A 21,478-nucleotide genomic window follows, 5' to 3' on the forward strand; every position below is an offset into this window, starting at 1 on the left:
GACCTGAAGGGAGGGGTCCTGACCTGAGGCTGAGCGGGGTCTGGCCTGCGGGACCCGAGGGGATCTGACTCGACTGGAGTGCTCGGTCCTGAGCAGGGGCCGGCCCTTGCTCCTGCCCCCCGGGCACGGTCCCGCCGCTCTTCCTTCGCCCTGCGACAGGTTGGTCCCAGAGGGAAGCCGTGCACTAAACCTCTTTGTCGGGTTTGATTTGAAATCATTTAGTGTCAGTGTTCACGTATCATCCCTTCTGTCGTACACTGTTTTTTCAGGTACTAGGTTGTTCCAGCCTCCCGTGAATCCCCCTCCAGTTTGATTCAGCAAACGAAGTTCTGCTTTTCTATCTTCTGCTGTAAGACTCTGGGTAGGATTTCACAGCTGTGAATGAGAGCTAGACCTATTGAGACACTGCACTTATGGCAAACACGCTGAAAACTTAATCAATCAATTAAAGTACCCATAAAAAAAAGCAAATTTTAAATCAGATATAGTATTCTTATCTACTTTGGGTGAAGACATTCCCAGTCTTGGCCAGTGATCATCCAGGTAAGGAACCTGGCCAATTCACATTTCCACATTCTCAGGTACTTGGATTTCATTCCCACAGAAGGCAAATGAAAAATTCCTAACTGTAGGAATTCCTAACATTAACTAAATGTACCCCCAGAATGTCAGCAGGGCATGACTGTCTGTCCAGACACAGCACCTCAGACACAACCCTGTGCCCACCAGTATAGATGCCATCACATTTCCTAAAATTATTTTGATTCAGCTAGGCCAAAGAAAATTTTATAATCAGATTCTTTAACAAAATGTTACGCTCCTGCAATAACTTTTGATGTTAGTTGTCACTTGAAGCAGTTCAGAAATAAATCTAGTTTTTTAGAGAGAGCACATTCCAATATTCTGACTCTCCATTTGCCTTCGGCTATTATCAGTAAGTAAATCCAGTAATTAGTAATTTATTTCTATTTTCAGCTGTTTACACATCTATTTACTTCTAATGGAAGCACTGAGTTAACATATTTCATATTTGTACGTTACTATTTAATCAACCTTGTCAAAATGATACTGAATCCCTAAGACATAATTTTATACAAACAATAAACAGTATTACCTAAAGAGATGAGTCTTGAAAAACAGCCTGCTCACAAGGCACTAATTCCCATTCCTACTGAGAAACCATGCAGTGTGAAGTTAGTAGCTGGGAGTTTAAATTGCAAAATTAATAATATCACCATGTCAGGAGTGAAATAACAATGACTGAAATTCCTAAACTTGGTTCTGGAGACTTACACAGATCTCCAGACCTCCCATCATTCAAGTTTTGTTTCTTCAAGCTATCTTTTGGAATTTTCACCCGGAATATTTTTCTTGCCTAGGAAATGCAGGCTATTCAGGTGAGAATAACCAAAGATTAAACAGGGTTATTCACGAAGATCCCAAGGTTCTCCGACAAAGAGTGGGGACAAAAGCAGTAGGGAAGGGGAGCCAGAAGCCTGTTTCACTCTCACTGTTCAGCTGGGAACAATGTTACTCTACAGTGTTACACACACATCACGAAAGCCAAGTCTCATTAATAAACCCACCATGAGGGTGTTTTTGGCCCAGAGTTTCCCTACCATACTCAGCACAGTCGGAGTTTGAAAGCGTATCCATTCGCCTTCTGTTTTCATAAAAAGGTAGGAAAGGTGTGGATAAACCAAATAGGAACGGGCTTCTTGTTAAAAATCCAGTAAGTCTGGTAAAGATGTATCAAGGGAAAAAGGTTCCAATCCACTAGCACACACATGCCCAAATTTGTTAAGAATATTTGTTAAAAACAAGAATGCAACAAAACATTCGGCTGCATTGATGCCTACAACAACATCCAGTGATACAATTTGATAATCTCGTACCACTGAGCCTGCAATTTCATTAAAATTAAAATAGCATTTTTCCAAAAATCTCTATTACAGAACATGTGACTAGAGGCAAAAGCAGATTCCACAGTCTGCCAACTTTAAGAGCCACATTTTCAACAGCAAAGTGAAAGCTTTAGGATGGAATTGTACAGCTCTTTTTGCACATGCAAAAATTGCACATCCACATTGCATCCTGCCTTCACTGAACACATCAGGCAGGAGCAGCAGCACTTCCTCAACCCAGCAGCTTCAAATCCTTGTGCAGAAAGGACCAGCACTAGAACACTTGGCTTTACCTAGCCAGCAGAAATTTTTTTATTGCTCTTCCAGGTGATGTTTATAAAAAAAACCACCATGGGATGCCAATTAACTCCATGGAAGCTGCCCAGCAGCCATCATATCACAGCAAACGTTGTCATCCGTGACAAACAAACAAGGAAAAGTTGTTCTACGTGTCCTGACCAAAGGAATGAAGCCACTTTGGATTCTCTACCTGAAACTCGCCCCCCAGATCCATCCTTAGGCATTCACAGAATGTGAAACTTTAGCCATATATTGAATTTTCTGTAGTAAATTCTTATTTTTTGTTGTCTGTATGGTTTCAGCTTTGCTAAATGATCAACAAAGCTAACAGACAGGAACAGGAGGAATACAGAAGAAATATTCTCCAGTGTGCAGCATGAGTTTTCCTACTGTTACTGGTTTTCATTCACTTTCTTCAAGGGAGATGTAAAATTTACTCTTGAATATTTGAAGTTACACATAAGCCAACGCTGCTTAAAGTACCTGTTAACTTAGGCAGAATCTAATCTATTTCTTCTGTTGCAAATCATAGATTTCCAACAGGAAGAAATGTTAAAACCATTGAATTTGTAAAGCTGATCAGTATCGATTAAATAAAAGGCCACAGATCCAGTGGTGGAGAAGGGAAGGAACAAGCATTGCAAAAGCTGACACGCTTTTTCTTAGTTCTGCTAGGAAATTAACACAATTATAAAGAGTGCTTTTTGAGCAATAATTTATACCGAAAAAAAAAAGAGGGTGGGAAACACAGTCGCCAATATCACTCCAGCTACTTAAAGTAATAATGAAACAAAAACTCTGACCACAGGAATGAAAAATCAGGTAGAATTATTATTTTTACCCACTGCAACACAGGTAGAAAGCCAAATGAAATTTAATTCCCGCGGTGCTGCTGCCGGCGCCATTGACTGTTGCGAGCGTAAAGAAATGATCTGCCGCGAATTAAATTACATATAAAGGTCATATGACAGAGACAGCTCGTAATGATTGAAAGAAACAGTAAAACCAGGAGAAATGTTTACTGAAATGTAACCCCAAATGGCCGCTGTCTCCTCTGCCTCGGGACTGACTCCTGAGGAGCCGCGGCCGCCATTGCTGTGGGGCGGAGCCGCCATTGCTGTGGGGCGGGGCCGCCGGCGCCCATCGGCGGCGCCCATTGGCAGCGCGGGTCGGGGGCGGGGCCTGCGGCGGGCGGAACGCCCTATAAGGCTGCGGCCCGGGTAGAAAAACAGCATCAGCAGCGATGGCCGAGTGGTTAAGGCGTTGGACTTGAAATCCAATGGGGTCTCCCCGCGCAGGTTCGAACCCTGCTCGCTGCGGCCCGGATGGGCTTGGGCTTTTTTTTGTTCCTTGCCGGCCCTTTCCTATTCCTTGGCGTGTGCAAGTTTTACCGCTCCCGTCTCTGTCGGCCGAAGGCCTCTGCGGCAGCCAGAGCGATTTTCTGGGACGGGGCAGGTCGGAACGCAGGCTGAGCCCAGAGCACACGGCAGGATCGCGGCCGGACGCCTCCGGAATTTGGCCCATGGGAGAGTCTCCACAGCCTCTCTGGGCAGGCTGCTCCGGTGCTCGGTCACCGCTCTTCCCCGAGTTCAGAGGGGAGTTCCTGCGCAGAACTTTCCGGCCATTGCCTCTTGTCCCGGTGGTCCCGTTGCTGGGCACGAGGATGCACATACACACACACAATATGGAAAAACCCCACGGAAGTCATTATGCCATTAATAACCATGCAAAACAAAAGAAGGCACGTTCCCCGACTGTCTCTAATTGGCTTAAACTGAGCTCTCACGGCTCAGATGGCCTCAGCACTAGTGAAGGGCTGAAAAATTTGCAAAGTCAAGAAACAAAAAGCTGGAAATACGAAAAACGCTATTTCCACAGGGGTCAAAATAGGCCAGAGCAGCAACAACCACTTTTCACTCCTCTCTCCTTTAAAGACAAGAGAAATCCCAACACAAACATATGCAAACCCATTTCTTCTAGCATATTTTGCTAGTGCAACTTCATTTAATCAAGAAATAGAGGCAGGGAAAGAAGAACAATAAAGAACGAGGGGAACAAACAAAAGTTATTTAAGCTGGCAGCAAAAAGAACGCTTCCAAGTGCTCCCTAGTGAGGTTCCCGGGGATTTCAGGCTTGGGTGTTTGTTTCTAACAGAAACATGCAAGTGCATTGGCACAGACAGGCCAAGGCTGGAGGTGGGGATCCTGGGGAAGGCTCAGATCCCTCGGAAGCGAGGGCCTCGAGCAGCAGAAGGCACCAAAGGCACCCAGACCCAAAGAGCTGCAATAGCCCCTTACCCCTCTGGCCATTCCTGCTCGTTCTTCATGTATTCACGGATATCAATCACACAAAGGCTGTGAGGAAGAGGAGGAGCTCACAGTCCTTCACCCAGCAAAAATCTGAGGGCTCCATGGAAGCTCTCAGCTGGCAAAGGGGTAGCTCTGACAGTCTGAACAAAGTAAACGTAGTCTGTGGAAGGAGTGATGGCCGGAGTCAAACTGCATCTCCTCAGAAAAGCTCTGCCCTTGCTGCCAAGAGAAGCACTTCTGACAAAGCAGCAAGTAAATTGTTTTATTGAAAATGTTGAGAACCACAACACATGTCAAGTGTGAAAAACGAGGTTCACATCATTTTTATAGAATTTAAAAGTTTAATAAAGAGAAGACAATTAGGAGAAAAAAATAAAGTATACAGATGTGACTGGGTGTGTCTGCATTCAGCCAAGAGAGCTCACCTTACTGACAAAGGATTGTCCCTTAAAAACAGAACCCTCCTACATATCCATAAATTCTCATACATATTCATACATTCTTCTTAGGATCTTTGGTGTTCTTCTGTTTAGTTTTCTCTTGCCCCCATCCCCACAGATCAATCTTCTTGGCACCATCGAGATTTACATTCTCTGATACCAGAAATGCAATAAATTCCTCCCCCCAGAGCTCTGGTCACTGCTGTCTTCATCTGGATAAGAGAGTTTACAAAAGAAAAAAAGGGGCTGTAGCTATCTTTTTCAGTCTTTGGGTTATACAGACAAAAGCAGTTTTTATTTTAATGCTATGTCATAGCTTAACATACATGTATTATACTACTATTTCTAACAGAAATAAAGGAAACTATATTAATACAACAAAATTTCCCATTCTTATACACATAACATTCATTTTAGCATTTGTGAAAAGCCAACAATATAATATGTAACTATAACATCAAGACTGGAAACTTTCTGAAGGTCTGCAGCAAATTTTATTTTCTAGAAGGAACCCTCTCCTTTACTGCTCTGCCAGATGGTGAGAGAAAGAGCAAACCCCTGTGAAGACGGAATGGAGGAATGAAAATTCATTTTCTGCAGCTTCCACCGGGTGTGACAGGTTAGAGCCATCAGAGCCCGAAGTGAGAGCTCCCAGTTGTGCCGTGACTCAGACACGAGCCCTGCAGAGCCCGAGCGAGGGAGGTGAGGTTAACACAGCCAAGGGGACAGCACAGGGAGCCTTGTGCCAACAGCAGGGGGAGTGTGTGCACCGGGCTGCAATAAAAACACCCAGCAGAAACCAACTGATAATCATCTGCCCATCCTGCAGTGAGTGACACAGCCCAACAACCCACCCAGTGGCTTTATCTTCCGCTGTGTAATTTCATCAGCTTTACAACAGCCTCGCTGCTTACACTTTCATATCCTGAAATGAGAGATGAGCCTGCTGGGAAGATGAGATAGCAATGTTGGTGCTCAGGAAATTAAAGATACACAGTATCTCTTTTAATAATCAGGATACTTGCTTCTATTATAGAACATATAAACTGCCTTTCTAAAAAATCTCATTTAAAGAGGAAAAAAAACAATCAAGGAATGACTGTACCTATCATCCAGCATTACTCAGCCTGAGATTTTAAGTCATATACTGTCAGTATTCATCATCCAAACTAACTCATACACTGGCACTTGGCAAATACTGGCAAAACAAAAAAAGGTTGAGAATGGTTTTATTCTTGACAATCTTCTATATTCTGCACTTGCACAAGTATAAAGGCTGCAAATAAAGATATAATAATTTTATATAATTCCAGAATCCCCCATGCTATTTAGTTTCAGTGTAAGTAAGTGGATAATTGATTGCTTATTTTCTGTTTGAAATAGCTTCAAAGACCTAGAAACATGGCACTGAGCAACTTTTATCACCATTATCACCATCCACCTGCACCCCAACCTGCTGTCTCCTAACTTCCAGGTGAAAACTCCTCAGCCTTCCCAAGTCCAGTAAAAGCCAGGCTTTAGCAACACTTTTCCCTGGACTCCAGAGGACCTGGGCTCACCTCATCACTTGATTTATTTTCATACGAAATCACTCAGAGCTACAGCACAGTAAAAATCAGAGCCCTCACGTACCCAAAACATTCAGGGCCCTTTAGTGCCCACCTAAGCACTCACAAGGGGAACAAAAGACAAAAATAGAAGCTCACCATGCCTTGCAGAGAGCTGCCCTCCTCTCAGGCCCAGATCTAATAAATAGTGTCTGGGCTTGTTGCTGTTGTTCCCCACCCACACTGACAACCCTTTGCTGCTGTTTCCACTCTGCAAAGAGAGATTAAAAATCTCAGTGGGCCCCTGAAACCCACAGACTCCTCTGTTTGCCTCAGTCACACCTTGGCAGAGCCCAAGATCCACCTCACCAGCCCTGCCCCAGCTGAAGATCCAGCAGGTGAATTATGTTTGGTGCTCACCGGTGCAGGGGCCAAAGCACCACATTATTATTTATCAACTGGGACATTCGCTGCATCTTCTCATCCTACCAGCAAAAAACTTCTACACAAAAACTTCTACAAAAGTGCAATCTATTTAAAGAAACAGATGAGCAGGTTGTGCTTGGGGTGTGATCTAACACTGACCAATTTGTCAGGTGCATGTTTCTTTACTTTCTAATGTGAGAGAGAACTGGGCTGCCCACTCATTCCAATTAACTGTTGTTACTGGCCAACAAGTCAGGTCCCTCATGGTTTTGGGGAATAAAAAGCAAAACAGGCTACACAGGCTCCTCTTGTTTTCCAATACATCTGGGTTTGCTCTGTTAGGAACAGTTTCATTCAATTGAAGAAATACAGACAATTGGACCATTTCAAGTTTAACATTTACAGAAATAGGGGGGGAAAAAAATTGGTATTGGTAGCCTTGGTGTACTGGAGCACCAGTTAGAACCTGCCCTCCTGGTGAGGGCAAATACAAATTACAGGACTGATCTTGAGCAGGTTGTTGCAAAACAAAACTTTTGCCATGAGCTTGTCCTGGCCTAAGAGCCTTCCAAATATCTGCAATTATTCATCCAGAACAAACATCCAAAGGTTCTTTGCCAAAACCAACCACGCAATGATTGGCTAATAATGACATCAGTTTAATGACACAGACTATTAGTTTGCTGTTCAAAGGTCTATTGTATGTTCACTTCTCAAGGGAAAGCAGCTCGTTAGGTGCTAAATCATCCATCCATCCATCCATCCATCCATCCATCCATCCATCCATCCATCCATCCCTTTTACCTTTACCAGCAAGTGAAATGGGCAGAGGAGAATCTGGGCTGCTGTCTGATTCCAAGTGCTCCAGCTGGCTGCATTCCCACCTTTTTGTTAGAGGGAAAATTGTTCCTTATTACTCGGTATCCTTCTCATACAGTAAGAGCTTCTTCTGTTACTACTGCTTGTCATTGTTTCCAGTCCCTCATAGAAAATGGACCACAAGTCTTTCTTGAGCAAACACCTTTGTATGAAGTAAAGCAGCAAATGCACTAGATAAAAAGCAAAGCAGTCATGTTTAACAGATGTTACAGAGAATTGTTTGTCTCATCTCTCTCGTGCACTGAGGCACGTTCCACCTTGGTGAAGCGGTGCACCAACAAGGATCCTTATTGAAATACTTGCCAGTGCCACTTCCCATTGCACTGCCCGGGATTCCTAACTGCACTCCTTAAGCTTTTACCCACTGATAACACAAGTAACAAGGAATTCCAAAGGAATCTCTGTGGTGGGGGGGGGATTTAATTAAAGGATGAAAGCAACCCCTTTTCTGTATGCATGAAGTTTTATTTGCTGCTGATGGAATCATTTGCCTGCACAAAACCACAATGTCAAAGGCTGACATATTAGCAAAGTTTGCAAAGAAGAAAACAAACACAGAATAAATAAACAACAGTGTAGAATTTGAAAAGGTGCCCAAAGGATCAAAAACTTTTCATGTGAGATTTTGTACACGTTAGTGCTGACTATTCTGATTTTTCATTCCTCGCCATACAAAAGCCTGATAAAACCATGTCTAGCACACCTGAGCAGGGAGGGGAAGTGCTGTGAAGCCATAGGACAATGCTGGCACACATCCACAGGGCTTCAGTTTTCCACCAATACATCTTAAGACAAAAATTGCTATCTGGAGAAGTTCTGGAACTGCCTTCCAAAACAAATAGCTGGTGCAAAAAGTGTTCTTGGTAAGGTAGAAGATGAGTGATTTTTAGGAGTGCTTGATCTGTCAGAGAGACCTTGGGTAACAAGAACCTTCTTATTTCATCTATAACATCAGATCACAACTCTCCTACAAGTGTGTAATGGGTACATTATAAATCACTGCAGTGAGTACAATGCAATGGAGATGTGAAGCAGAGCAGAGTTGAGACATAAGCACAGTTCTGTTTACAGTCCATTGTCATAAAGCTTTCAGAAGATCCTTGCTAAGTAGGATACCCTGGAGCCCAGGGCTCTACTGAGAGTATGTTTTTTATAACTTCACACTATGGAGAGAAGTATTCATCACTACATAATATTTGAGAATACAAGAAACAATATATAAGATGTTTGATAACTTCACAAAATCACTTAATGTTAACACTGGAAAAGGCTTTGCTTACTGAACAGAAAAACCTCGATCCATAACGCTCACAGCATGTGTGATAAACCAGTATTTAGACATTGGCTGGAACAACACACTACAATCAGAGAATACAAAAGACAAATAACTTATAACTGCTGGCAAAAAAAAAAAAAATACTGAACAGTTGAACAGCTGATCTCATGCTCCTGTGTGTTTCTCATTTCAGATCTCATAGTTTCTGAATTTCCTCAGAAGGTCTGACGGAGCATCGCCGGACCAGCGGAAACGCAAGTGCCAGTAATTCCCCTCTGAAAATCCTGAGGGGGAAAAAAAAAAAGAGAAAAACAACTAAATTATTATAAACATGCATAAAATTATATTTTCTTAAATGATACTTGACAGTCTTCCCAAAAAAAAAGGGTAAGGAGAAAAGTGGTCAGTTCAGTGCTCTTGAGCAGCACTGACAAATCCGAGCACAGAGTTGGAACAGGAGCTCAAACCCCGACCTTCAGGACAGAGATCAGCTGGGAAGGGTCTGAAGGAGGACAGCAAGGGCTCTGGCAGTCCCTAAAGAGTACTCACAAAGGAAAACTCAACAAATTGCATTGACTTCATCTAATGAAGAAGATGGTGATGTGATAAATCTTCCTTTTCCTGCAAACTGAATGCTATGAGCAGAGCTGGTGCTCAAATCTCTTGTTTGAGCTGAAATAACCATGTAGGAGGTAGTCCAGAATTCATCCAGGCCAGCAGACAGGAACAGACAATGCCACAGTTTCAAAGTAAAACCCTATGTATAAATTTTTGCTGGACCAAAACAAAAATATTACCAACATCCTAACATCATGTATAAACATTGAAGTGCATATGCATCCTGTCAAATATATTAGTGTTAACTAATTATTAATTTATTTATATATTTACATTAATTTATCAATGTAAATATATGTCACTGGATAAATAAAGTATGCACTTGATGAGTTTGATGTTTTTCCCATTCAAATATCTGGAAAATAAATTTTAAAATAATTGAGAAAGAAGGTGCCTGCAAAGAAAATTCACCATTACAAAGAACAAGATGATGCCTTCTTTACTTCAAAATTTTACTGTTCTACAAAGGACACAGTGATGATTTAATTACAAAAAAAAAAAAAAAAGGTAAATAATATTAAGTTACAGAGCATAATTTTTCAAAATCAAGTTTTCAGTTAGGTCCGAAATACAGTTCTTTGTAGAATTTTCTTATCCATTTTCTGCCTTCCACAAATGTTTGGGATTACATCAGGTTTTGCTCACCTCACAGTTCACCCCAATCTCCTGTTTGATCAAACTGGGGAGAAATGCCAGGACTTTGTTGAACAATAGTTCCGTGCTAACACAGGCCTAGGATGATGGAACTCCTGAAGGATCAGGCAGCCCATGGTGCTAAGGAAGCTTTGATCAGACCTAAACCACAGCCAGGAAGTGCTGACTGGTAGGGGACACTTTTGAAACACACATTTATTTGGTGCATACACTACTTAGAAAAAACATAACTGTTTGAATAGAAGCCTTCAAGTCTCAGATGTTAGACCTCATTAACTCATCTGATACAAACTGTGCGAAAGTACTGAAAAATGGATAAAAAACCCAAGACTTAAAGATTTTACTTAACAGTTTTAAAATTTATTTTTTAAAAAGTCACTGAAAATAACTGCCTTCTCTTTTTACTTTTCATTTTCATATATCAGAAAAACAAAATTTTACATTTTGGTTGAAGCTTTTTTTTTTTTTTCTTCTTATCCAGTTGCTGCTTTTACTAGCAAACAAACAAAGAAATTTGGGATAGGGAGGAAGAAGCGTCTGAAAACTTCAAAATTAAATAAGTAATCAAAAGCATAAAACCCAAACCAAAATGCCAACCCAAAACCACATTTAAAAAGCTACAAGCTAAACACACTGTTCTGGAGGAGACTTTCTCATGACTGAATGCCCCTGTTTCAAGCCAATCCCTGGATGCTGCAATTTTCTGTAACTGCTGTTTTCACTTACTTGGGGAGTCTGGGTTCTTTGAAGACTGTGGTTGCACATCAGGACTTGCAACATCTTCCTGCTCCCTGCTCCCTTCCAGCAATCCATCTCCCGTCTGTTGGGTCCACATCTCATTGGTCATGTTGTTGGGATTGCCAAAGTCAGGAGCTTCCAGCATTTGGTCCTTCTTACTTTGGACAGCCCAGTGCATTGACTAAAGGAACACAAACATAACAAAGAATTAAACCCTGTGTTTTAATGGGCTTTTAATTACTTTCTGTTTCTTACATCACTGCAATAAATGGTTAAACTGAGAAGTCTGCAGGTCAACAGGAAGGAGGAAAGCAACAGCTGCCACCAACAGCATTGGAGAGGACACTTTGTGTCAGATGGGGTGAAGAACAAAATGTACATGAGAATTTTAAGGGCTTTTTGTCCAGTTTCTTCTGTCATGAATTCAAGCATTTTTTAAAAGGGCTTGAGTGGCTTCAGAAAGTTCATTTTCAAAGCTGTCCTTGACTTCAAAGTACCCTTTGAAGGCAAGGCAATTTGAAAAGACTTAATATTGAAGTCTGTGGAATAACATCTGTTTGGAACTGAACTAAGCTTAACTGGATATTTCCAGCAAACATTTAAGCTCAGGCATAATGCTGTAGTTGAAGTGTCTCAAACCTCTCTCCTAAACAGAATTGAGATGGGCAGAATTGACATAGGAAACTTTTATTCACCTGCCTAAAAATATGACCATGTAGCCCTGTAACTATCATTCACTCTAATAAGGCAGGAAAAAAAATAATCCAATATTATGGAATTGAGCACTACTAGGGACATGCTACCAAATCTTCTCAATAGCAAAATCAGGAGGAATTTTATATATAAAAGATTCCTGCCTCTGTCCTAGGTACCACAGCAGCCCAGCAGGGCCCCTCCAAAGCTCTGTGGGAAGCCCAGGGTCTCAAGGAACTATCTTCTGGATTTTGTCAATGGGATCTTTATTTAATCAGACACCATCATCTGATAAGCAGTATACCAAAAGGAGAATATATTATGAAAAGGTCCTAGCTTTAACATAACTTTGAAAAGAAATAAAAGTTTCCTACAAAAGCAAAGTGTATCGAAGCATTTGAAAACAGCCCTTAAATTACTTAAAACTTTCTATAACACACATAAAAGCAGCAATTTGATAAATTCACTCTAAAACTACTGGCCTAAAGCCCTTCTGTGAATGGGCTTCTGAAACCCTGCAATTTTTCCTGAATTTCCTTAACATCCATAGTGCAGGAATGTCTCTGCACGACTCCCACCCCCAGACCCCGGCACTGCAGCAGAACTCAGAACCATAACTCATCCCCTCACTCTCTGCAATCTTTGTTCAGGGCCAGCCCTCCCTCCCCCCGCTCCTGAGGGCCCAGAGTCACCACCAGCATGGACCGTTTTCACGGAGCTGCTCAGGGCCTCCCACTGCTGGAACGGGATGGAGACTTTGCTCCGGCGCCAGAAATCGTAACGCGCACGGCTCTCTTCGTTAGTCAGAGTCTCCTTGGCTTGCTGCAGCTTCTGGAAATTCTCCACTAGACCAAAAAGACACCAAAAACAATGTTTGTTTGGCAAAGAAATGATGCAAAAGGGGACCTGGCAGCAGCAGCTCAGAGAAAAGTAGAGGAGAAGGCAGAAGGAGAAGCAAGTGGCAGGGGATGTGGTTCTGGTCCCAGCTTGCACAGTTCTGCGTGGCTTTAGGATCACGGCACCTTAGGTGGATTTGCAAATCAGAACTGAAATGTTCCTTTGTCTACCAGCTTCAAAAGCCCACAAATTTAGGTTGAGAGAAGCTTAGAGAGTACACAGGAGAAAGGCACAAGGCAGCCCCTGCCGACCACCTTACAAGGGGAAATTAGAGCAGCACTGCTTAGAAAAAACACACTGAGATCTACAGCAGTAGAGGCAGAGCAGAGCAAAAGCAACCATGAGCAGGGAGAAAAAATGATAAGCAGGAACTGACAAACAAGAAGAATAATCTAAATATAGTTCAGATTAATTAACTTGTGCATGTTATGAGGTGTGTTTTCTACGTGCGCTAAAATGTTATCCAGACATTGAATGAGAGCTCTTGCTTTTCCCTACAGGGTAATTCTTCATGGAATGGTTACTAAGGATGCAGCTGCATGTTACTATTTGTGGAAGGGTTATAAAGATTTACACTTTATCTATGACTCACCTATGTTACAGTTCTCTATTATTATTACAATCATTCATTTATTCCAGTTTACAAATTAGAGAGTTCTTTTGAAATACACTACACCCAAACACTAATCAAAACTGATAACTGCAAATCAAACATGAGACTGAGGGAACAATTGGATTAGGTTTTCTTATTCTAGTGTTACTAGTTTTCAACAAATAAAAAGTCTAATTACTCTTTATTAAGCTTTAAGCTGATGAAATAAAAAACACAAAGTAAATTCCCACTAGTACTGTAAAAAGGTATTTAAAGTAAATAAGGCATGTTCAGGTAAAGACAGAACATAAGATTTCTTTGTGACATGCAAAGCTGCTCTGATATTTGGCACTTGGCTGCTCTTTTTTGTAGCTCAGCCTTGGTGAGCTCTGCCTGGGGCTCTCTGTGATTATGACTGGCTCCAAATCACTCAGGTGCTGCTCAGCCCTCCCAGCTCTGAGGAGCTGCCCTCCTCATCAACACAAACATCAGCTGCTGCTCTGCAAACAGAGGCTCCTCGTGGGGCTGCCTTCTCTTCACTTCCAGTCATTAAATTCCATTAAAAGAAAATAAACCACATTTTATGTGTTCCTCATGGGCTTGTTCCTGGCAGCAAATTAACTGATTGACGCAAGTGTGGCACTGGAAAGACCCTGAGCGTGGAACTGCACCAGCTCCACAGGTCCAGGAAGGGACACGCTCCAGAAATAAATTCTGTGTTAAAAGATGATCTACTGAAGAAAGAAAAAAATAATGCAAGGTTCTAGAAATCAAAAAAATCCAACAAGTGTCTTCCTGCTCTGTCACAGAGGAATGTGCAAGTCTTAGAAAGAATATCACAAGCTTGCTATTTAAATAGAACATGCTCAGTGTGCACAATGATTGAAATATATTGAGGGGGAATAAAGTTTTAAGGCTGAATCTTGGCCATGCTAATAGAAGAAAAAAGCAGATTGTTTTTACACAGGAAAGGATACATACCTGCTTTGGGGTTTCCAGGATGCTTGTCAGGATGACATTCGAGGGCTTTAATCTTATATTCGGCTAGAATCTGTTCAACCTAAACAAAATATTGAAACAAAGTGAGTAAGCACAAAAAAGATTTGCAACTTTTCTTTTTGAAAAGAGGCTGGAAGGAACAACAAAGAATGCTGAAAGAGTCTGTCCTGTTCAATTTTACAAGCAAAGTAGGTAACAACAACCATCTGCCACCAGTGACACTGCTTACTTAATCTCATTTCCATGCACTCATCCTTAGTCTTGTTTTTGTGAGGCTCAGTCATCCAATATGGATATGCAAAGACATTTGACCACAGAGGAAAAATGCATCACTCCAGCTGCTCTTTACTTTGTTTAATCAACTCTAACTTTCAACAAAGTCTCACAGCGAGAAGCAAAGGCTCTCTGCATTGCTGAAGATCAGTTTGTGGGTTTAGGTGGCTTCCTTCATATCCTCTTCATAGGAAATTCAGCCAGCACCCCATGAGGTTTCCATCTTGGATACCCCAAGATAACTTGCTCGATAACCAGTAGTTCACACTCTTCCTTCAAGTTAAATTTCCATGCAAGAAGTTTGGCTTGGAGTAGAATAGATTCGTAATCAACATTAGAACATTGGCATGGATTACTTTATCAGTTAATTGCAAATTCCCACAGTTTGTTATAACAAAGTATTACAACCACTGGAAAAACTAAGACATAGTAACAGTTAAAATACAGGAAGCCACTGGAGTGGGCAGCAGCTTAGATTTTCAAATGCTTAGTGCTTTTCCAGGTATCTTGCTGGTTCTTGCAATTCAAAAGCCAAAACCTCTTTATATCATTCCAGTTCAGCTCAAGCTTTCACAATTTGCCCTAAGGCACCAAATAATTACCATTCTTTCCCCTACTACAAAGGCTGTTTATACAAATTCCTCATTAGTCAAACCATGACAGCCACATACAATTTAAATTATTCCAAATTAAGTATTGTAATATTTTTTATTTAGAATAAAATTACAGTTCATTCAACCAGCTGTATAAATTTTGTTGGCATCACATTCTGGGAAAAAAAAATGTGGCCTACGGTATTATCTTAAGAAATCTGCACTTTTCATCTGCTCAGTAGCTCCTTCCAGAGGGACAGATGAAATGTGTATCTGCAGTCAGTGAGACACTTTAAAACACCTGTAGAGAGAACTTGGTGAGCCTGGTTACTGTATAGCCAGCTACCATCTCAAAAACTTAGTTACTTCAGGGGGAACTTGAAAGTTCAAATCGGTACAGAGGGTTAAAATGTAGCAGAAGGGTAGCACGGAAGTCCACAGTTTAAAATAAAAATCAGTAGAAAGAAAAGTTTATACAACATACATGAAATTAATATAAAATATACAGTGAGGTGTTTTAGCAAGAAAGATCTCCAGTACCCACTGTACACAAATGGCATTGCTCTTGAGGAAGGATGAGATTAAATCTCCCCTCTTCCTGTCACATCTGAAGATGAAGTAGGTGTCTGTGAGCTCAACTCTACCAGAAGCCAAGAATTAACTTGGTTTGTGTTTACTTGAATACAGCAAAAAATCTGTAGAAACTGAGAGCATTCCTGCTTAGATTTAACCAGGTCCAACCAAGAGCAGGATATTCAGCACCTAGATGAAAGTGTTGCAGCTGGGAGTGTGCTGTGTGTGCCCACAACAGCCTGTGCCAAATGTTTGACTCCTATACAAAGCAGTGAGTCTTCAAAACCCCTGTAGTGCTCCACATTTCTGTGAGACCCCAGAAGAGCTGTGCAGGGTCCTGAGGTCAGCTTGGGATCTCTGAGTTCTTTCTCTTGTGTCCAAAAACAGTGCAGCAACATCTGCTGCTTCTCCCAACAAATAGTACTTGACAGCTTGTTTTTCAGGACCCACTAGCATTTATTCCAGCTCTTTAATTTCATTTTCAAGCGATTTGGAAAAATCATTCTCACATGTACTTGAACAGTTCATTAATTGCTAAGCCCTTAAGGAATTAGTGTGAGGCAGGAAACGAGAAAGAGCATCTGCGAAACAAGGCTGCGTGGGGACCTGAGCACTGCCCTCTGCTGGGATCACTTCCAGCTGTATCCTCAGGAAAAGCTTTCCATTTCTCTCTGGGACACACCGAAGATGTTTCCTCCTGATCTTTATACTTCACCACTAGGACAGGTGAGAGCATCTGGCTACATTTACTGAGCAAAAGACGGCATTTATCTCCACTGAATACATCCCTCATTACAGCAGAATAATCAAAACTCCTTTTCCAAATCAGAAACACAATTCCAGTTAATGTAACAGCTAAATTAAAAGAAAAAAATAATAGCACACTAGACTAGCAAAAGAAAAGCTGTATGGACACTTTTAACAGGATGCACACTTCATGTAGCTGCAAATCACTCAAAAATAGCTGAGCTAAATCTGCTGCATGTATCTGCTACCAAAACAAATTAGTAGAACTAGTGTTTGAATATAATTAAAAACATTTTTTAATTTAAAAAAACGCATTTAAAAAACATTAGTATGGTAAAAGATATAATGTTTTTGTTTTCATCTGAACCAGTGAATACATTTTAAAGCCTATTACAATACATATAAAGCCCTAGAAACTCAGCAGAATTATCAATGCCCTAAAGCTATGAACTTCCATTGTATTACTTGTACATAAATAGCTCCTTTTCAGTTTTCAAAACCAATCATATATATTCCAAACTATTATCTGGATGCTGTCAAACACATGCAGTTGGCTCTCTCCATAATCCGGTCCTGCTCTACAGGGCATTTTCAACCTAAGCCTTACTCCTGGCTCTTAACGTCAGAGAAAACGCAGGAGGGAAAACTGAGCTTTCCAAGGGAGATCCCACAAGCGGCAAGAAAGAAGGTGCACGAGGCATTTCAAACATTCCTGCCCGCAGCTTCCTGCAGATTGACGAGCACGTTCAAACTGTGAATAAGCTGGCGCGGAGGGGGAGAGAGGCTCTTACCGTCGATAGCTCATCGCATCCCAGCAAGTTGTAGTAATCCTCCAGCTCCTCCGGGTTGCAGTTCAGGATGGCATCCATGGGCAGCGGCGCAGAGAGCTCTTTCCAGGCGGCGGGGAGGCTGTGGAACAGAGCGGCAAGGGAGCGCTCCCACGGGGGCCGGAGGCAGCCCAGGGCAGCAGGCGGCTCCGGGCGCGGGCCGAGCTCCGGCCGCCGCTTTTGAACGCTGCCAGCCCACCCGCACGGAGCTGCCCGCTGCCATTGGCCCCGCTGGCCGCGCCCAGCCGCTCCCGGCACTGCTCCCTGGGATTTGTAGTTGCCACGGGCACTCCCGCTGTGGCTCCCGGCCACACCGCAGCTCTGGACGCTGAAACGTGGCAGAGATTTCTCTCTCGCCGTCACCTGCGCAGCCACCGCAAACCAGGCCCACACCCAGAGGCTGCCTGCCCTGCACCTGAGCCATTTTCTGATCGAGTTTATTTGCAACTTTTGCCACCATCTTTGACCAGACGGTTAGATGGGGAATTATAGAAAAGAGAATTACTTCTGAAAAAAACAATGACGGGGGGCAAACTTTGGGGAACAAAGCACCAACCTTGCAAAAGCCTGACAGAGGCCAGCCAGTCACCTCAACAAAAAGGGGGCAACCTTCACTCCCTGCAGGCTTCCTTGGGTGCACAAACCTCCAAACCAAACAGCAGCAGTACATCAGTCACACCTGACAAATTAAAACTACCTGAGGACATGAAACACTCAGTGTCTAGCAAATGAAATATTCTTTCTCATGCTAAATTACTTTCAGACTGGGTATTGAAGGTCTGCACTGTGCGCAAAACATGTTCCTTGTGAAACTCATTTTACATTGAGGTGAAACACCTTAATTTTAAACTATGATTTATGACCAAGGCCTCAGCCCAACAGAGACTCTGGACATCTTTGGTGTCATCCATGATCTGTTGATTTCAAAAGATTACTTCCTAAGCATAATCACCTGCTGACGTTTTCCCCTGAAGCCTTAGGAGTTCTGGTTTTACGTTTCCCACCCCTGCAAGAGCTCTGCAACCCGAGATGTTCCATGTCATTAAATCCTGATGCTTCCTTGACACTTACAAATAGATACTGTGAGTAGTTACACAGTTCTAGATGCTGTGACCCTGTAGAAGAACAGATCCCTAGGATGTGACCAAGACTGGAAAAGGCCATGTGTGAATCAATGAAGGACCCAGTGGCATTCAGAGCTATTTAGGAATAACAAATATATAATTTTCACATCCACAAGTGCTTTAATATCTGCATTCATAATGTTCTGCAATGACATTTAATATGAAGCTTCTGCCATTTTCTCTTCAAGGTTGCATTGTCTGAAATCTGCTTTTACTGCATGTTCAGATAGCCCACTAAGATTATAAAATATACTAAGTAACCAAAAGCAATAATATTAAAAGAAAGAAGTGCAATCCTTGGTGAAACCATTTCAATCTGATAGAAAACTCTACCAACATATTTCTCTGAGGAAATAAAACAGTAGAATTTTTTTTTCAATGTCACTACAAGTGGAAGAATTAGCAATTACAAATCTCTCCATCTCCACCATTCATAATTTAATAACCAGAAAATACAGTAAAGAAAGTCAAGTCTTTTAATAACAGAACACATAAATATTTAAATAGGTTGTACTCTGTGGGAGGACAAAAAACAAACAGCTGTCCCTCCTCCCAACAGCATTCCTGTTTCCAAGTATTTCCAAGTATTCCTTGCATATTTGCCTAAGGTGAAAGGGAAGCTCTTTAACCCTTTTCCCCTGTGGCTTCCAGTGGTGATTTCCGTGCTGCCAGGTCCTGGGGCGGCACTCCACTGCCAAAGCTGGGACCTGGCAGCTGTGTGTTCTCAGGAAACAAGCTCCCCGGAGCCTCAGGGCAGTGCCCACACCGTGCCCCTGAGAGATCCCTGGTGCTTGGGGCACAAAGGCCATATGCATCACACAAAGATTAGCCCCAGGACATAAAGTTCATTTAAAAGGGAATTGCAGCACAGGAGATGGCACAGACTATTGCCTACACATGTGGTTGGTGTTGATCAGAATGTACAAACTGTTCTGGAAGTGAGGAAATCTCATATTTGTTCTCTGTACCCAGCCACCAACAGAAGCCGTCTCTCAGTTCTGACACAAATTGACAATTCTATTTGTTTAGAGCCTAGAGCAAATCTAAATTCTGCTTCAATGTAACGGGACATTTACCAACAACTTGCAAAAGTCATAAATAACCCTTTGAATAAAACAGCAAAGTCTGGAAATCTCTATTTGAATTTATTCCTATAAAGTGCATCAAATATTCTAGGACCAGTTCTCAACTGACTTCATGGGTTTTACTTCCAGAGGGCAGAGAACACATTTACGAGAAGTGCAAGGCACAATATTTGAGTTCCATCCTTGTCCTCACACACAAGCTCAGAGCTGCAGGAGCAGAAGAGGACCCAAGCACTGCCAAACTGACTTCCCACAGTGCGGGTAACTGCTGCTAACGCAGTGTCTGCAGGATCAGAGGAGGCTTTAGGATTCCCGAGCCACTCCCTCACAGAAAGCCTCAGATCCTACATCTGCACCACCTGGATTATTTCTTCCTTAGAACTCTCTTCCCATAAATGACCACCAAACCAATCTTAAAGCCCCGCCTTCCCTTTATATGCTGACAAAAGCACCTTGCTCTTGCTTTTTAAGAAATAGGACTCTTGCCTCAGCTTCAGAGGCAAGAAGGAGAAAGGATGCTTGCGTACAAAGTTCCTTAGAATAATAAAAACTTTCTGATCTGCTAACCCTGCAGCTTATTTGGAGAAGCAGGTAGCGTGAAAAACATTATGTACAATATTTTTCAGGGTTGTTAACACCTTAAAAAAACAGAGGGGAAACAAAAACAACTAAACCTCCCTCCCCCTACAAAGACCTCCTATAAAGTTAATTATCCATAAAGTAACTCCTTTTAAAGTCGTATGTATCAAAAATTTTAACCCCGAGTTTTTTTAAAAGCTGTTGGTTATCAAGACCTGCAAGAGGGAAATTCCACCTGCCTAACCTGGGTCTTGCCACTAAATTTAGGAATTCCATTGTATTAAATCCACTAATACTATTCTGCAAAGAGCTCGTGATGCCTAACACTAACAACAAACCAATATTTAAATTTCTGTCCTCGAAGCTTACACCAAAATTCCGTGTTGGAGGCAGTCCCGGGGAAAAGGCCGAGTTCTATCCAGTCCGAACTCCCAGGGGGAAAGAAACTACACCACGGAAAGTCCACGCGTGGCACCTCCTGTTGGCTGAGCAGGGACGGTCCCGGCGGGGCACCAGGCATTGCTCCTACACCCCACGGGACAAGAGATCACCGGGAAACCAGGGAGACCAGCGGCTCACACCCCTGCAGAGCACGGGAAACACCGGGAATTTGGGGCCGTTATTCGAACAAATCCCAACTCTCGCCGCTTACCATCAAGTCCCTCCTACACCGCGCAGGCTCCATTCCCCAAGCAGCAGTGCTTTAGACAGGTGCTGACCGCCCAAAAGAGCTCCCTGCATCCCGGGAGCTCGAGTACCGCGATGCAGAATCCCAGGAGGGCTAACGTGTTATCCCGCAGGATGAGGGGCAATAGCTTACAGCTGTGCGCTCCCTTAGCAGGCAGGCAGCGGCCGTGCCCTATGAGCGCCCTCACCCTCAGCTCAGGGAGGCCGCTCCGAGCCCCCGGCCCCGCTCCGCGGCTGGGAACGCGCTCAGGGGCAGCCCTGCCGGGTCGGTTCCCCCTGGCCCGCTGCCGCACAGCCCAGCAAGAGGCTCCGCAGCGGGGAGCTCGTTCCCGGGAAGGGGCAGCGATACCCTGACGGAGAGCGAGCCCTGAGGGTTTCTCACGCGGCTGGCGAGGAGCGAACAGCGGAACCGCCATTTGCCGGGAGCCGTCGACCGGGGAGCGCGGAGGAACCGCGGCCGGGCTGTGAGCGGCACACGGCAGGGACGGGAAGGGAGGGCACGGGGGCGGGGCCGGGCCGGGCCGGGCCGGGCTGGGCCGGGCAGGTCGCGGCCCTCAGCGCTCCCTCAGGCTCCTCGCGCCGCCATTGCGGGCCCGCCTGAGGGAGGGGGCGTGAGGCGGCACGAGCGCCACGTGACGCCGCCGGCGCCCCCGGTCACGTGCTCCGGTTTGTTGTTGCCCGGTCACGTGCGGCGGTCACGTGCGGTGGCGCTGCCCGC

General features: G+C 43.3%; 1 protein-coding gene and 1 non-coding gene across 15 annotated transcripts; one reads left to right on the forward strand and one right to left on the reverse strand.

Annotated features, from left to right (window-relative positions):
- The first annotated feature begins 3,441 nt into the window (after positions 1-3,441).
- Positions 3,442-3,523, forward strand: TRNAS-UGA (transfer RNA serine (anticodon UGA)). Its single transcript has one exon. It is a non-coding gene; the product is annotated as a tRNA-Ser (tRNA).
- Positions 3,524-8,249: 4,726 nt separating this feature from the next.
- On the reverse strand, positions 8,250-21,432 carry DNAJC12 (DnaJ heat shock protein family (Hsp40) member C12). 14 transcript variants are annotated; one of them, XM_086900113.1, is made up of 8 exons: positions 21,143-21,430; positions 20,443-20,656; positions 17,842-17,964; positions 17,250-17,367; positions 14,255-14,333; positions 12,490-12,629; positions 11,080-11,272; positions 8,250-9,365 (listed from the first exon to the last, which is right to left on the reverse strand). In XM_086900113.1, exons 4-8 carry the CDS (start codon positions 17,325-17,327, stop codon positions 9,271-9,273), a joined length of 585 nt encoding a protein of 194 aa, XP_086756239.1. In that variant the 5' UTR covers positions 17,328-17,367; positions 17,842-17,964; positions 20,443-20,656; positions 21,143-21,430; the 3' UTR covers positions 8,250-9,270. The 14 variants fall into 14 exon arrangements, with proteins under 14 accessions (XP_086756239.1, XP_086756238.1, XP_086756231.1 ...); XM_086900112.1 differs by having other exon boundaries at positions 17,842-17,929; positions 20,949-21,416; XM_086900105.1 differs by having other exon boundaries at positions 20,949-21,416.
- Between the last annotated feature and the right edge of the window lie 46 nt (positions 21,433-21,478).

This window comes from Cyanistes caeruleus, chromosome 8 (genome assembly GCF_971803275.1).
Source record: "Cyanistes caeruleus chromosome 8, bCyaCae1.hap1.1, whole genome shotgun sequence".
Taxonomy (NCBI): Eukaryota; Metazoa; Chordata; class Aves; order Passeriformes; family Paridae; genus Cyanistes; species Cyanistes caeruleus.

Excerpts from the sequence above, each read along its gene's own strand:
- DNAJC12 (XM_086900106.1), bottom strand. The coding sequence starts at position 17,327 with ATGGATGCCATCCTGAACTGCAACCCGGAGGAGCTGGAGGATTACTAC. Across the intron at positions 11,273-12,489 it reads TGAGCAGCTCCGTGAAAACG|TCAATGCACTGGGCTGTCCA; the intron begins GTCCATGCTGGT and ends GTGTTCCTTTAG. Across the intron at positions 9,366-11,079 it reads AAAGAACCCAGACTCCCCAA|GATTTTCAGAGGGGAATTAC; the intron begins GTAAGTGAAAAC and ends TTTCCCCCTCAG.